The sequence below is a fragment of the Carlito syrichta genome, unplaced genomic scaffold (genome assembly GCF_000164805.1).
Source record: "Carlito syrichta isolate Samal-C Ts95f unplaced genomic scaffold, Tarsius_syrichta-2.0.1 Scaffold289924, whole genome shotgun sequence".
NCBI lineage: Eukaryota > Metazoa > Chordata > Mammalia > Primates > Tarsiidae > Carlito > Carlito syrichta.
Window position 1 is genome coordinate 28,848 of NW_007234020.1, and position 15,166 is coordinate 44,013.

Below are 15,166 nucleotides of genomic sequence, written 5' to 3' on the forward strand. Positions count from 1 at the left end.
TGGGACTTGGAAATCTCACACACCCCTTTGAACCCTTCTCAGTCTGGTACCTTCAGAAGGAAAGGCTGCTCCTCACTTTTCACCTTCTGGAAGTTACCCTGAGCTCTGTGACATATAGAAGTTCCTGGTTTTCTCAAAGTTCCTGTCATATACTCACTGTTATCCAGGTTTTGCATTGCTGAATCACTTATACACTCATTCATTGGTTCATTCAGATGCAAAAAAGGAGAATTTGGAAAACTTCACATAATTTCCCCAAATCCTTTATGGGATTTGATTGTGATTAGCAGAACAAGAGAAAGGGAAGTTTAGAAGAACTTCTTTTATATCAGTTTAGGAGAACACAGTGAGGGAGGGAAGAGCGCTGTAACTTTTATTCCAAAGACATTTTCTCTCATCACTTTTTTTAATTGTTTCTATTGAAAAAGGAATTTACAAGCAAAAATGTTCTCTAGTCTCAATTTTGAAAAATGAATATCTTTTGGTTTGCCTCTGGGTATCTTTTTTTAGGACTTTTTTTTTTTCTTTTTTGAGTTCTGGTCTCACTCTGTCACCCAGGTTGGAGTGCAGTGGCATGATTATGGCTCACTCCAGCCTTGACCTCCTGGACTCAGGCGGTCCTCCCACTTCAGCCTCTGAAGTAGCTTGGGACTACAGAAATTCATGAATCACTGCACTGGGCTTAATTTTTTTTAAATGTATATTATAAATAACTCATAATTCTCAAAATTCTTAAAAATTATTACATATAATACTTCCATGGGCTTTAAAAAGATAATAGAAACTTAGGGGAATGCATGTTGATGCTTCTAAACTAACAAACTTTAGATAAAAAGACTTTCTTACCATGATACCTGTATGAAGCATTATGTAATGCACAGTTTGAGTGACATCAGCTGCATGAATCAAATTATGATATGGATTTTTGTACTTGCTATAACCAACTTCTAAAGCTTCTGCAAAGGCAATTAGGCAAGAAACAGGAATCTGTGGAGAGTAATAGTTAGGATTACATTTTGACCAAAAGAAGGACATTAAATCAACATGAACACAAAGTTTGGGGTGGAATATATTAGTGGCTCAGACATAGGCAGTAGTTTCTTTATGTCAAACATGAATTCTTCTGAAAAACCACTTCATTAATATGCTGCTTTCCAATCCTGAGAAGAAGGATTATAATTTCCCAAAATTTAACTAAAATAGATGAAATAACAGTCTTACATCCTAGAGTCTTTCAGTTTTGATATCCTTCAGAGTCAAGTAAAAATGATACCTCTTAAAAAGGTAAAATTTAATTAACTTCATTTAATTTAATTAGTGAAGTCTGATTTTTCTATCTGTGTAGTACAAAGGGGTTAAAGAAGATGGCCTCCCAGTATTTCACAGCTCTAAAAATGCTGTGATTCTGCAAGAAATGGTGAAAGTAACAAGTTTCAGATGCTCAGAAGTCTGGATCAAATCTGTTGCTTGGGTGGAACTAGATAAAGTTAATTAGATGTTCCTTTATTCCAGTTTAAGAAAAGCTGCCAATAAAGATTCATTCTGTGTTTTAGAATTACTGGTGATCGATCATATTTCTTTAAGACATAGTTTCCTATCTCTAATGAATGTTCTGTAAATAAGTCAGAGACGTAGGTATCTTGTTGGACAGAGGCCTCATGGTCCCGGGTAGAATCTATAGATATGTGGGTGAGGGGTGGAGAATGGTTCTATCTTGGGGTATACTTGTCCCCTTAATTTCTGTCACTACTAACTAGAAACATCCTAAAATGAATAGCTCAATGATTCGGTGTTCTGCATTTTCATTCTTATTCAAATAACCAGTCCTAAGAGCTTTCACTTTTGTTCCATGTTTCTGACCTTGAAACGGTTGATAAGATCATATCGGGTAAATAGTTCATAAATCATAAACTTCAGACTATGCTCTCCACTTGCTTCATTTAGGGCAAACACATCAAAAGACCATTTATCAACATCCTGTAGAAAAAAGGAGTAAATATTTTAGGTGGCAATATCATATAGTTTTGTTTCTTTCTATGAAAAAAAAAACTTTAAAATCATCACTTTACATTTTGCATGTCATATTTCAACTTAGCATGTCAAACTACACTTTACCAGAGTCTGATATGACAAGGCTACTTAGTAGCCATGGGTCCACAAAACTGAGGCCATAATGCTTAATATAGCACCAAGATCTTTCCTTGAATCCCGAGATTATTAAACTGATATAATAAACTTCCTGCCATAAATCATTTTCCCAGAGTGGACCTAATTTTAGGGTAGAATTGCTGGTTATATGGGTGATGTCAATTGAGGGACAAAGGGAAGTAATTCCAATTTCACTTTCTCACTCACCTACCTGCTACATTGCTTAAAATTTCACCAAAGGGATTTGTAATTTGGCTTAGAGCTTTGATATCTATGCTCTTTTAAGATGCAAATATCATAGAGAAGTGGAGTATATACTACCTCTTATTATTGAAATGTATTTTATTATGCACTACTTTTTAACTATTATTACTCACTCTATCCTTGGCTGACTCATTTATACTTCCCTCCAGGGATGGATGGTGAGGATCATTTATGCTCTCCTCCAGGGACAGGTGGTGAGGAAAAGGGAGTGGACCTTTTGATTGAGGAGGAGGACAGCAATTTGGGCACTTCATGCAATTCCCTGGGAAAGCAGGTAGACCTTAGACCTGTTGGGAACCAGGAAAGTGCTCCCTAGCAGGGAGAGAGTACAGTGGACAGGGATGTTAAGCCCCTCCAGCTACTCAATATTTTGCTTAAATAATTTAAAGAAGCATAGTAGTCAGTTCTAAAGGCGATCAGAAGCTGCTAGCAAAAGGCCTAGCATTTACACACACATGGCAGATTCAGTATTGAACAGTAAGTGGGCAACCGTAAAGCTATATACTAAATTTGAATCTGAGTCGGTTACTGTTTAGAATTTTATTCATTTAACACATTTTTATGGAGGCCAATTCTATGTGCTGTAACATGTTAAAACTAAACTGAAAATCCAATAAAAAGTATTTGGTCTCTTTTAAAAATACTTACTTTGAAAAATAATAGTAACAGCTTCAAATGGTATTTTGAATCACTTGGAAACAAACCCTAATGATATTTTTTGGTTTGCTTGTATGCCATTGCTAAATTTGCATTTGGCCTTAATCTGATTTTCAAATACTTGCTTTATCTCTTTGGAAATTAAGAATCTTGAAAGGTTCTGTTAGAAGGCATTTTACCATCAGTAAATCTCAAAGGAGGGCGACAGGTTTTTTTATCAAACTCCAAAGCTAACAATGAAGAGTTAGTTCAGACTCTTAGAAGGTTGCTGTTTATGTTACAGTTTCAACGTGCGAGTTCCCACTGAGTAAAAGGTTAATTCTCCACTTCTTGGGAATCTTTATAAACAGTGATGATTTATATTATTAAGCTACTGCAGATGCCTGGCTTTCACATCATCAGCTTGAGAACAAACAAGACAAGAGGTTTGCTCAGAAAAGAATTATTGAATTAAAGCATTCTTTACTTGGTAACATTTTCTACCTCAATCTGGTAGTTCATATGCTTTTACTATCCTATATTTTAGAAAAATTATTACATTCTCTCAGACTAAAATATTTTGTTAACTGGCTTTTAAGCAAGTAAGTAAACTAACATCTTATTTCTGAGTTGCCACTCTAGCTATTTCTACCACAGGTAGTATTTAGAATTGGGTCTTAGAAGAGTGTAGTCACAGAAAAGTTCAGAGAAAAAAGAGATACAGTTCTTAAAATTTTATCTTATATTTTTACAGACCAAACATTTAAAATTATTTTCTTCTATATAAGTTTTGTCTTTTGAATATAGTTGACTAACCCATATTTGTATAAAGCATTTAACTCTTCCATAATATATTCATAACAGAATACATATATTCTGACAAATACTAGTGCCGTTTCAAAATGGAATACAAATTCCACCTAAATAAAGCATAAAGAAAAAGTCACACATGCACACATGTTCTATATACATATGTGTGGATATAGTTTGTGTAAATCTATCATCATTTATGTCAATAATGAGTCATGATTCAGAACACAATACACTTTGTAAATGGTTACAATGTTTTTTATATTCCATATGTAGGTTCTAGTAAAGACCTATTCTCATTTTCTCCCAGCCACTTTAAAGTGATTTTTTAAAAAAATGACTACACATGAAAATAAATGAAATTATTTCACCTTTAATGTTACTATAACAGCTGCTGGATATGCCAAACCAACCATGTGATATGTTTTTCTGTACATCCTAAAAAAAGACAAAAATAAGTTTAAATATAAATATCATTTGCTCAAATGTTTCAGCTATTTCTCAAATATAAGGGACAATTTTACTTTTGACATGTTCACCTTTTTTCTTTCGTTAAAGAATCCATTTGTGGCAGCAGTGATAACTACAGCCACCATTTATGAAGCATCTTTAACGTGACAGAGGTTAATAGTAATATATCTTCACAACTATGCTGTAAAGTTAATGTGATTTTAGTCTCCATATATTTCCCTGGACCGGGAATGGTGGCTCAAGCCTGTGATCCCAGCATTTTGGGAGGCCAAGGTAAGAGGATTTCTTGAGCCCAGGGGGTTCAAGACCAGCCTGAGCAACTTGGTGAGACCTCATCTCTACAATAAATCAAAAAGTTAGTCAGGCATGGTAGCAAGCACCTGTGGTTCCAGCTACTTGGAAGGCTGAGGCAGAAGGATTGCTTGAGCCCAGCAAGTCAACACTGGGGTGGCCATGAGTGTGCCACTGCACTCCAGCCTGGGCGACAGAGTGAGACTCCAACTCAAAAAAAAAAAAAGATATATTTTCCTGAACTTCATCATACTAAGAGATGGATATTTTGAACATGCAACAACACTTTCTAACATGTTGCTTTATCCATGACAGCAGAATATTTTTGTTTTGTGCCCACTGATGTGCCAAAATTTTTAATCTGAAAGATAAATGCCATTAAAATATTTCCTTAGTATTTTTTTAAAATGGATATTATGGGAGGAAATATGTAGTATCATCAGAATTTACACAGTCTTTTTTTCTAGTTAATAATATTGGGGTCACTCATACTAACAAAAATTGCTTATTTGTTCTAATCATCATTCAATATTATTTAAGAAAGGTTATTCAAAAAGAAAACAATTTCTTTCCATTTCCATAGCAGTATCAATAACACAAGTATTTTTTATTAATCAGTAATTTGTTTGATTTTTTTCAACTTCTGATGAGCAACCAAAATGACATAAAATCAAAAATAAGAATTCCCTCCATGAGTTAATGCAAGAATAGCATCAGTGTGGTATGCTGATGTGTAAGAATAGCACTAGGCTACTATTTGGGACTCTGAAATATCCAAATTTCCTCCACAAAGTTCTGGGAAGAGCAAATTCATCTGATTATTCATCATGCCCCTTAATTCTCATATGAAGTTAGTTAACAAGCTGCATTCCTCGATTCTATCACTATAACTTCTCCCTTCAGCCTGGACAATACTGTAATTTAATTAAATATATTGCAATTTAATGAAATATGATTAAATATAATGGTCAATATAACAAACAGTAGTGTAGATAATATTCTGTCTTTTATAAAGCCACTATGAAAGATACTGACCTTTTTGATTCAACGTGCCTTATATTAAAAATTCATGGTACACACTACTATGTTTCTATCTAAAAATCATCATTTTTAAAAGATAATGCAAGTCAATTCATCATGTTTTCCTTTTTAATCTTGACTTGGAAGGTCAGAGAGAAAATACTGTAATTATATCTCTAGCCTAGGCTTGCTTAATAAAGTATCTTTACATTTTATTCTAGAGACGTTGTTACTTTACCTTCATGCTTCCATTTTAAGTTTATTGTAAATGACCATAAATCACTTCTTGGATGTAGGTGATCAGGTATAATAAAAAATTATCTTCATTCTCTATCTCTATTGAAATATTTCAGAACAGCTTATAACTAAAATACTTATATTAATTACTCTAGTGAGATTGGCATGATTATTCTAATCATGTAGAAGAAGGAAACTACTAATCATAATCCAAAAGATCTAGAAAATAATTACTGTCAGCAATAATACTTAGTTTTGAGGGTCTTTTTGTGTGTGGGGGAGCAAACACTATTTTAAGTCTCTTTTTCTAGTCATTATTACTAAAAACGTGGAAGTGTGGAGGAAAATGAAAAGGCTACAAGCAGAGAAAAAGGTCAATATAAAAGTCAATCGGGAAATAGAAATTTTAAAGTGCTAAGTAACATTAAATCAGTTTCACTTCACGGCACAGAAGGGCAGCATGAGGTAACAGAAAGAACACATGTTTTGAGTCACAAGTTAGCTGTGTGACCTTTGGGAAACTATTTAATGTCACTCATTTGTAAAATGAGAATAATTATAAGCTTCTTGTGAGCTTAAATGATGTAAATGCCTGGCATAATATAATAGGTACTCAACACAAGAAAGCCATCATTGTTATTACTGTAACTATTCTCATTGCTCTGCAGCCAATCCATTGGTTCCAACTCTGACATCCTTTAGAGCTTCCTGGACTCAGTGGGAACTCTGTTGGCTTTCTTAGACTTGGAGTAGGTTGACAAATGAACATCAATGCAATTTCTCATTATGTGGAATGTAAAGAGAGTCAAAGAGGATTACCCTTCCAAAGAGATAGAGAAACTTTCCTATGATCATACTTTTCTAATTCTATAATCAGGAATAGAACTTAAAATGGAATAAAAAAATTAAAACAGAAAATTAACATGATTCATCTTGGAATCAGAATGAGTGTGAGGGAAACCTTAATATGGTTTCTTCACACTTAAGTAAACAGGTAATCTATTTTCTTTTTTTGATTTGGAGTCTTACTCTGTCACCCAGGCAGGAGTGCAGTGGCATACGGCCATGCCAGTGTCAATCTGCTGGGCTCCAGTGATTCTACTGCTTCAGCCAGAACTCCAGGTGTGCGCTACCATGCCCAGCTAATTTTTTTATTTATTGTAAAGACAAGGTCTCACCAAGTTGCCCAGGCTAGTCTCGAACCCCCAGGCTCAGGCAATCCTCTTGCCTTGGCCTCCTAAAGTGCTAGGATTATAAGGTTGAGCCACCGCACCCGGCTCACAACTTATACGTTTCTGAAAAGAAATAATGAATTTTCTGGGTTCCTACAGGTAGTAAAAGTCCAACGGGAAATATGGTGGATTACTTTGTAAACTTTTACCATAATTATAAAGTATCATTCAAAAACTTTTAAAAAGTACTATCTTATATCAGGCACTGTGCTAGGCAACAGACTAGTGGAGGGCAAGGAAAATATAGTTGCTGCTTCTCAGAGCTTTTTCTGTGGGGTGAAGAAAAATAGAAAATAAGAATATATGATTACAAACAGGGACACGTGCTATGAGGTAAATCGCTGGTTGAGGCTTTGATAGTGAGGAACTATCGAAGTGATCAGGGAAGGCCTCTGGAAAGGTAAAAGGGAACATTCAGCCAGGTTGAAGGGTGCAGAGAGGCATTCCTGACAGAGAGACTAGCAGGATTAATGGCTCCAAGACAGGAAAGAATTTTTAAATGTTCCTGGAATTGAAATCAGACTGGTCTAGACGTTCTGTCAAAGAGAAAGATAGCATTAGATGAAACTAGAAAGTAAAAGGGAGCCTAATCAGGCAAGGCTTGATTATCAAATGAAAGAGGAAACTATCAGATGGTTTTAAGTTTAGGAGTGACAGGATCTGGCCAGGTAGGGTGGCTCACGCTTGTAATCCCAGTACTTTGGGAGGCTGAGGTGGGAGGATTTCTTGAGTCCTGGAATTTGAGACTAGCCTGGGTGACATAGTGAAACCCCATCTCTACTTCAATGTAAAAAAAAATTTTTTAAGTGTATATTAAAAAAAGCGTGACAGGAACTAATTTATATTTTAAAATATCACTGCAGGCCAGGCACGGTGGCTCAGCCTGTTATCACGGCACTTTGGGAGGCCGAGACGAGAGGATTGCCAGAGGCTGGGGATTCAAGACCAGCCTGGGCAACTTGGTGAGACCTCGGGTCTACAACGAATCACAAAAACTAGCCAGGCGTGGTGACGTGGGTCTGCAGTTCCGGCTACATGGAAGACTGAGGCGGAAGGATCGCCTAAGTCCAGCAGGTCGAGGCTGCGGTGGCCATGAGCATGCCACTGCACTCCAGCCTGAGTGACTAGAGTGAGACTCTAGCAAATAAAATAAAATAAAATAAACATAAAAATAAATAAAATAAAATAAATCACTGCTGAATGACTTGCTTGGTCAGGGCAAGTGAGGAAGAGAAGAACCCAGTTAAAAAACCACTATCACATGGGGGGAGAATAACGGAAGCTTAGACTGTGGTTGCAGGAGGGGGATGAAGAAGTGAGTAGGTTCAGGATACTTCTGGGTAAGTCACTGCCAGGATATGCTCAGGTACTGAAGCTTGGAAGGGAAGGTTTGAGGGGAGAAGCAACAAGACTTTAAGAAGACTTCCAATTTTCAGGATTGAAGATGATTATTTTTAAAAATTCACAATAAATACGTCTTACTATTTTTATGCACTTACTAATGGGAACTCAACAGTGATAAAAGGATTTCATCTTCATGTGTTCTTAGCACATTGATTTCTTCAAGACTGCTTGCCAATGTAGTTACCTTAGGTACATTTTGATATTGCCATAGGCTATTCAATAAAAATTGTTTATGTAACATATGAAAGAAGGAAATTTAGGATAGTTATATATTTTATAGAATTCCTTTTTTCTTTTTTTAGTGTCTTACTCAGTCACCCAGGCTGGAATGCAGTGGCATGCTCATGGCCACCCCAGCATCGACCTACTGAACTCCGGCAATCCTTTTGCCTCAGTCTTTCAAGTAGCTGGAACTGCAGGCGCGCACTACTAACCCGGGCTAATTTTTTGATTTATTGTAGAAACGAGGTCTCGCCAAGTTGCCCAGGCTATTCTCAAACCTGTGGGCTCAGGCAATCCCCTCACCTAAGCCTCCCAAAGTGCTGGGATTACAGACTTTAGCTACCATACCTGGCCAGAATTCTTAACTTTCTCTTGAATGAAAAAAAAAAATTCAGTTGATTTTTATCTATAATTTACTTTTTTCAGTTTTCCAAGTTCTGTATTTTTTAAGTAAAAAAGACAAAATATATATTCCTTTAGCAAATCAAATATATGCCCATGTTTTAACTGTGATTTTTGCATAGATTTTTCAATATACTTGTATTTTTTAGATATTTTTAATTTGTTGCTGTGGAAAATTATCTTTAAATTGCATAGTATATTTAATAATCTTTAAATTTCATGGCATATTTCTTGCAATACATTCTCATTTACATTTTTAGAATCCCAAGTTTGCTCTCCATTGTTCTTGTAGCATAGGAAAATAAAGCTTAAGCTATTAGATGATTAAAAATGTGATTTCTCTTCAATTTAATTTTTTTTTTTTTTTTTTTGAGTTGGAGTCTCACTCGGTCGCCCAGACTGGAGTGCAGTGGCCGCTCCCAGCCACCGCAGCCTCAACCTGCTGGGCTCCGGCGATCCTTCCTCCTCAGCCTTCCGAGTAGCCGGAATTACAGGCATGCGCTCCCACGCCCAGCTGATTTTTTGATTTATTGTAGAGATGAGGTCTCGCTGCCCTGGTGGGTCTCGAACCCACGGGCTCAGGCAATCCACTCACCTCAGCCTCCCAAAGGCGCGGGATTACAGACTGAGCCACCGAGCCCGGCTCTTCAATTTAATTTTAAGTACATTGACAAAACAAAGTTTCTCTGTTCCTCAATTTCTTTAGTTTCTAAAATATTAAAATAATCATTTTATATGTAATTTAATATAATTTTTTAACCTGAGTGATTTATGGTAATTACTTTTCAATTTTGTCAGATATAATGTGTTTATTTTGGGTCTTTTTGTAGTAATGGTTCTGAAATACCTTGCTTCCAGACAGAAAAATAAACTGTGTTCTTAAGAGTTAAAAGAACGTAAGGTTAGGTCATATTTATATGTATTTCATATTGGAAACTTTATGATTTGACTAGGTGTTTCTAGGGGCCATTAGATAAATACCCCTTGTTTCAGTGACACAGATATTTTGAAAAAAACTCTTCAAGAGTGAACATGAGAGGGATTTTCTCTCTAAATGGAAAGTGGGGAGAAGAGGATGGCCTTTTATCTTTAGAACAGAGAAAGACCTGCTTGATTCTAATATATAGATTGTTATCCAGTGTGGAATGTACTTTATAAGATGTTACATTTCATTCCGGTAAAATTAATTGTGTAACACATGAATGTTTTAGAATTGTTTTTAAACAGTTATTCACAAAGTTTCATTTGATAATTGCCATTCAAAAGCCTTAGCTTTCAGTCTTCATGTCAACTTAAAATGAATGAAAATAATGCATCCAGGACTAGGTATTTTTGTTACAGGAAAGTTAATTATAAAGTCTAAAATTTGTCCATTCTAGTTATGATTGCAATTGTCCTTAATTAGTAAAACATAGGCCCGTCACAACTTTGAAATAGTGAACACTCTTGCTGCTTTTCAAATTTTGTCTTGATATACCAAAAAATTCACTTACCTTTCTACAAAAATTCCAGCCTGAACAGCATGTACAATGCTCCGAAATTTTGGTTTTTCCTCAGGTTTCTTTTTTGTCATCCCCATTTTTCGTGTAAAGGTAGAAGCCAACCAGTCCCGAACTTCTGATGGGACTGAGTCAGTCTGAATGTCACTAAGTTCATCTTCGGTATCCAGCAGTCTTCTACAAAAATGTACACAAACTAAGCATTAGAAAAAAGGGAAGAAAAACTATTAACAAGGAAACATCATTGCAATGGAATTTCAAATATAGCAAATCAGCAGACAGCTTTTCTACCACTGCCCTGTCCACTGCTCCCTTGAAGTGTATAAATCAATCAATCAATAATAAAATACAGCAACTCACTCTCAGATCATTTCTTAATATGAACTATTTAAAGAAATAAAACATATAGTGTGTTAACATTTGGGAAGCTCTTAATTTCTCAAATTTATCATTTTCTGAAAGGAAGAACAAATAGACTTAAGCATTTGCAGCTTCCCAAACATTTCAATACAATTATACCAGTCTAGACATCTCAATTGTTCATATCATTAATATATATTTTCTAATAATGAATATAGGGTTGAAACAACGTAAAATTGGGTTGAATTCACATGTGTTTTACATTGGAAACTACAGTGATTTGACTGTTTCTAGGTCCCATCAAATACTCCTTGCTTCAGTGACGGAAATTTTTAAAAAAATTCTCAAAAATGAACGCGAGATTTAAAACTTAAAAACATTTAAAAAAATAGAAGGCTGAGGCGAAAGGATCGCCGGCGCCCAGCAGGTCGAGGCTGTGGTGGCCGGGAGCGGCCACTGCACTCCAGTCTGGGCGACAGAGTGAGACTCCAACTCAAAAAAAAAAAAAAAAAATAGGGAAAAGAATTCATAAACAGAATTCCTTAAATTCCTTGAATTCCTAATCAAGGAAGCCACTGGAGTGGAAAGGTGGAAAGACAAAAGAGGGATTGAAACTGTAATTGCTGAAAAAAAGAATGAAAATAAATGGTTTATTTTGAAAGTTCATTTCAGATGAACCAGCCATCCTAAGTGGAAGAAACACTTCCAATGCACAATGAATGCTGTCTTGAGGGTGGAGATCTGATGAGTTTAGAACTGCTGGCCAAGGAACTTATCTGAGCAAGTGAGGTGGAAACAATCACTGAAACCATTGCCACACACTCCTGTATAAACTCCAGGTCGATGAAGTAGACAGCGCTGACCAGTAATAATAGCTGCCACTGACGAGGGAACTAAGGAAACATCCTTATTTTTAGTCTGGTCAGCTTCAGTAATCAAGAACTTCCTAAGGATCTGAACTGGCAAGATACTGTGAAAGGCTTCATACCAAATATTTTTTTTTTCTTTTTGAGTTGGAGTCTCACACTGTCACCAGGCTGGAGTGCAGTGGCCGCTCCCAGCCACCGCAGCCTCGACCTGCTGGGCTCTGGTGATCCTTCCACCTCAACCTTCCAAGTAGCTGCAATTACAGGCATGCACTACCATGCACGGGTCCTTTTTTGATTTATTGGAGAGATGAGGTCTCACTTGCCCAGGTTGGTCTCGAACCCGCGGGCTCAGGCAATCCACTCACCTCAGCCTCCCAAGGTGCAGATTACAGGCTGAGCCACCGAGCCTGGCTCCCACCAAATATTAACATAGTTTTGTAGAGCAGGTGAGCTCTGTCTTCAGGAAGAATACAACCCAGCTCTGCCTGTGGTTCAACTCAGTTCTTTCCTTGTCAATGCACCAATTAAAGCTCTCAGAGCCCTTTTTGGCATACTCGAGCTTTGACACCTGGGTTTCATTTGCTTTGGTAAATATCTGCATAGAATGAGACCTAAGGATTATGGGTCACTGGAGGGAAAGTAGCCAGAGATGGTTCTGTGTACTAATGCTTCAGGTACAAGTTATACACAATCTCAAAAAGGCAGAGACAAATTAAGGGCAAAAGGTAGGAGACTCCCCAGGCACCCAATACGACCAAAGAGAGACTCAAAGGTAATACATAGAAAAGTAAATCTACTTCGACAAGGCCTCCACCGTCAACCACTGGAGAGAGGAGAACCTGTTCAGTAAATGGTGCTGGGAAAACTGGCTGCCCACATGCAGAAAATTAAAACAAGACCTCTACCTATCATCATACACAAAAATCAACTCTAAATGAATCAAAGACCTAAACATAAAACGTCTAATTAAAAGAACCTTAGAAAATGCAGGAGACCCCATTATGGAAATTGGAACCGGCAACCAATTCCTGATCAAAACCCCAAGTGCTCATGCCATAAGAGATAAGATAGACAAGTGGGACCTCATTAAACTGAGAAGCTTCTGCAAAGCCAAAGAAACCACTGAGAGAGTGAGGAGATAGCCCACAGACTGGGAACAAATATTTGTCAACTGTATATCTCACAAAGGCCTAATATCTAGAATCTACAAGGAACTCAAGTGTGCTGAAAGAAAAAACCAAACAGCCCCATTACAAAGTAGACAAAAGATATGAGTAGACACTTCTCAAAATAAGACAAACGAGCAGCCAACAGATACAGGAAAAAATGCTCAGTCTCACTAATCATCTAAGAAATGCAAATTAAAACTACACTGAGCTACCACCTAACTCCAGTCAGGATGGTCATCATCAAAAACTCAAAAAACAACAGAAGTTGGAGAGGATGCAGTGAAAAGGGAACACTTCTATACTGTTGGTGGGAGTGTAAACTAGTACAGCCTCTGTGGAAAACAGTGTGGCAATTCCTAAAAGATCTAAAAATCAACCTCCCCTACAACTCTACAGTCCCCTACTGGGAATATACACGGAGGAGCTCAAATCACTCTATGAAAAAGATGCCTACAGTATGTGCATGTTTATTGTAGCATTATTTAAAATAACAAAAACATGGAACCAACTGTGCTGCCCATCAAAAAAGGACTGGATAAAAAAATGTGGTATATATACATGATGGAATATTACACAGCTGTAAAGAAGGACAAAATTATGAACTTTGCAGCAACTTTGCAGGGTACCTACATAATGAACATTGTATACCTAACCCTGAATTGTACCTCACATATTTAAAATAAAAAATGTATTAAAAAAGAAAAATAAGCCGGGCTTGGTGGCTCAGCCTGTAATCCCGCGCCTTTGGGAGGCTGAGGTGAGTGGATTGCCTGAGCCCGCGGGTTCGAGACCCGCCTGGGCAAGTTGGTGAGACCTCATCTCTACAATAAATCAAAATGAGCTGGGTGTGGTAGCGCGCGCCTGTAGTTCCAACTACTCGGAAGGCTGAGGCGGAAGGATCACCGGAGCCCTGCAGGTTGTGGCTGCGGTGGCCGGGAGTGGCCACTGCACTCCAGTCTGGGTGACAGAGTGAGACTCCAACTCAAAAAAAAAAGAAAAGTAAACCTTCATATTTTAAAAATGACTTCCCATACTTGCTGCTGTTATCTAGAAACATGTAGGAGACAGTCATTTGCTAATATTTAATTTTTCGTGGTATTAGTTAAGCATGAAAATATATGATATACCTTATTAAAAATATAACTTAAGTGTTGGAGTAACAAAGCTACATATGAAGATTTTAAAAGATTTTAAAAGATTCAGAGTTGGGTGCTAAAACTGATTAATACTTACTCCATATTATTTTTAACTTTCTTTCGAATAAAAAATTTGGATGATTCTGATTTACCTTTAAAACACTGACATAGAAAATTAAAGCAAAATGGGTTATTTTTTTCTTTTTACCCATTTGAAATTAGATTCCTTAGCCCATTTCACAAGTCACTAAACTACATGGCTTGAAAAATCTCACTACTTTAGATTATGCCATTTCTATGATCTCTTATACAGTGATCAAATACAACCACAGAGCAGGACAAGTGGAATCATTGTGGTGTGATCCTGTGATGTCACTGTGCTCCCAGCATTCCACCGTGGCCTTGTTTTGTCAGCTAATCTAATGGCAGGCACATGACTGTGGTTGCCAATTCTTCCACAGTGAATTTGACATTGATGACTTTAGGCTGTATGTCCTAAACTCATAAATTATCCAAGATGAATTATCCAACCTGACAAAATCAGCATATGAAAATGACAGTTTACATGGAGAAGTGGTACACAGGAGGTTGCCATTCCTTAGTCATGACACATGAGGTTATTTATTGAGAAGGAAAGAGCATATCATATCTGGGAGGATGATATGGGTTATTTAGTGGAGACAGAAATAAGAAAACATGTTAAAAGGAAAGCATGCAATATGCTATTGTATAACTTAAAAGGGGAATCTTGAAAAAACAGCGACTACCTCGGTGATGTTTAATTGTATGTGTCAAGATGGATAGGCTATGGTGGCCAGTTGTTTGGTCAAATACCAAACTAGATGTCACTGTGAAAGGATTTTTTATATGTGATTAACATTTAGATCAGTAGACTTTGAGTAAAGCAGATTACCATCCAAAATATGGGTGGGCCTCATCCAATCAGCTGAAGGTTTTGATAAATTGACAGAGGTCCCTCAAAGAGGAATCCTGCTT

At 36.9% G+C, this 15,166-nt stretch overlaps 1 protein-coding gene across 1 annotated transcript in view; it reads right to left on the bottom strand.

Annotated features, from left to right (window-relative positions):
* PDE1A (phosphodiesterase 1A) overlaps positions 1-14,525 on the bottom strand; it is a gene marked incomplete at its 3' end in the record, with an annotated part of 35,471 nt that extends 20,946 nt beyond the window's left edge. The window contains exons 1-5 of the mRNA XM_008054389.2: positions 14,268-14,525; positions 10,631-10,813; positions 4,230-4,296; positions 1,861-1,977; positions 847-987 (exon numbers count right to left, since the gene is read on the bottom strand). Of these exons, the coding sequence (XP_008052580.1) occupies positions 847-987; positions 1,861-1,977; positions 4,230-4,296; positions 10,631-10,813; positions 14,268-14,272 (513 nt within the window). The remainder of the gene's footprint in view (positions 1-846; positions 988-1,860; positions 1,978-4,229; positions 4,297-10,630; positions 10,814-14,267) is intronic.
* Positions 14,526-15,166: the final 641 nt, after the last annotated feature.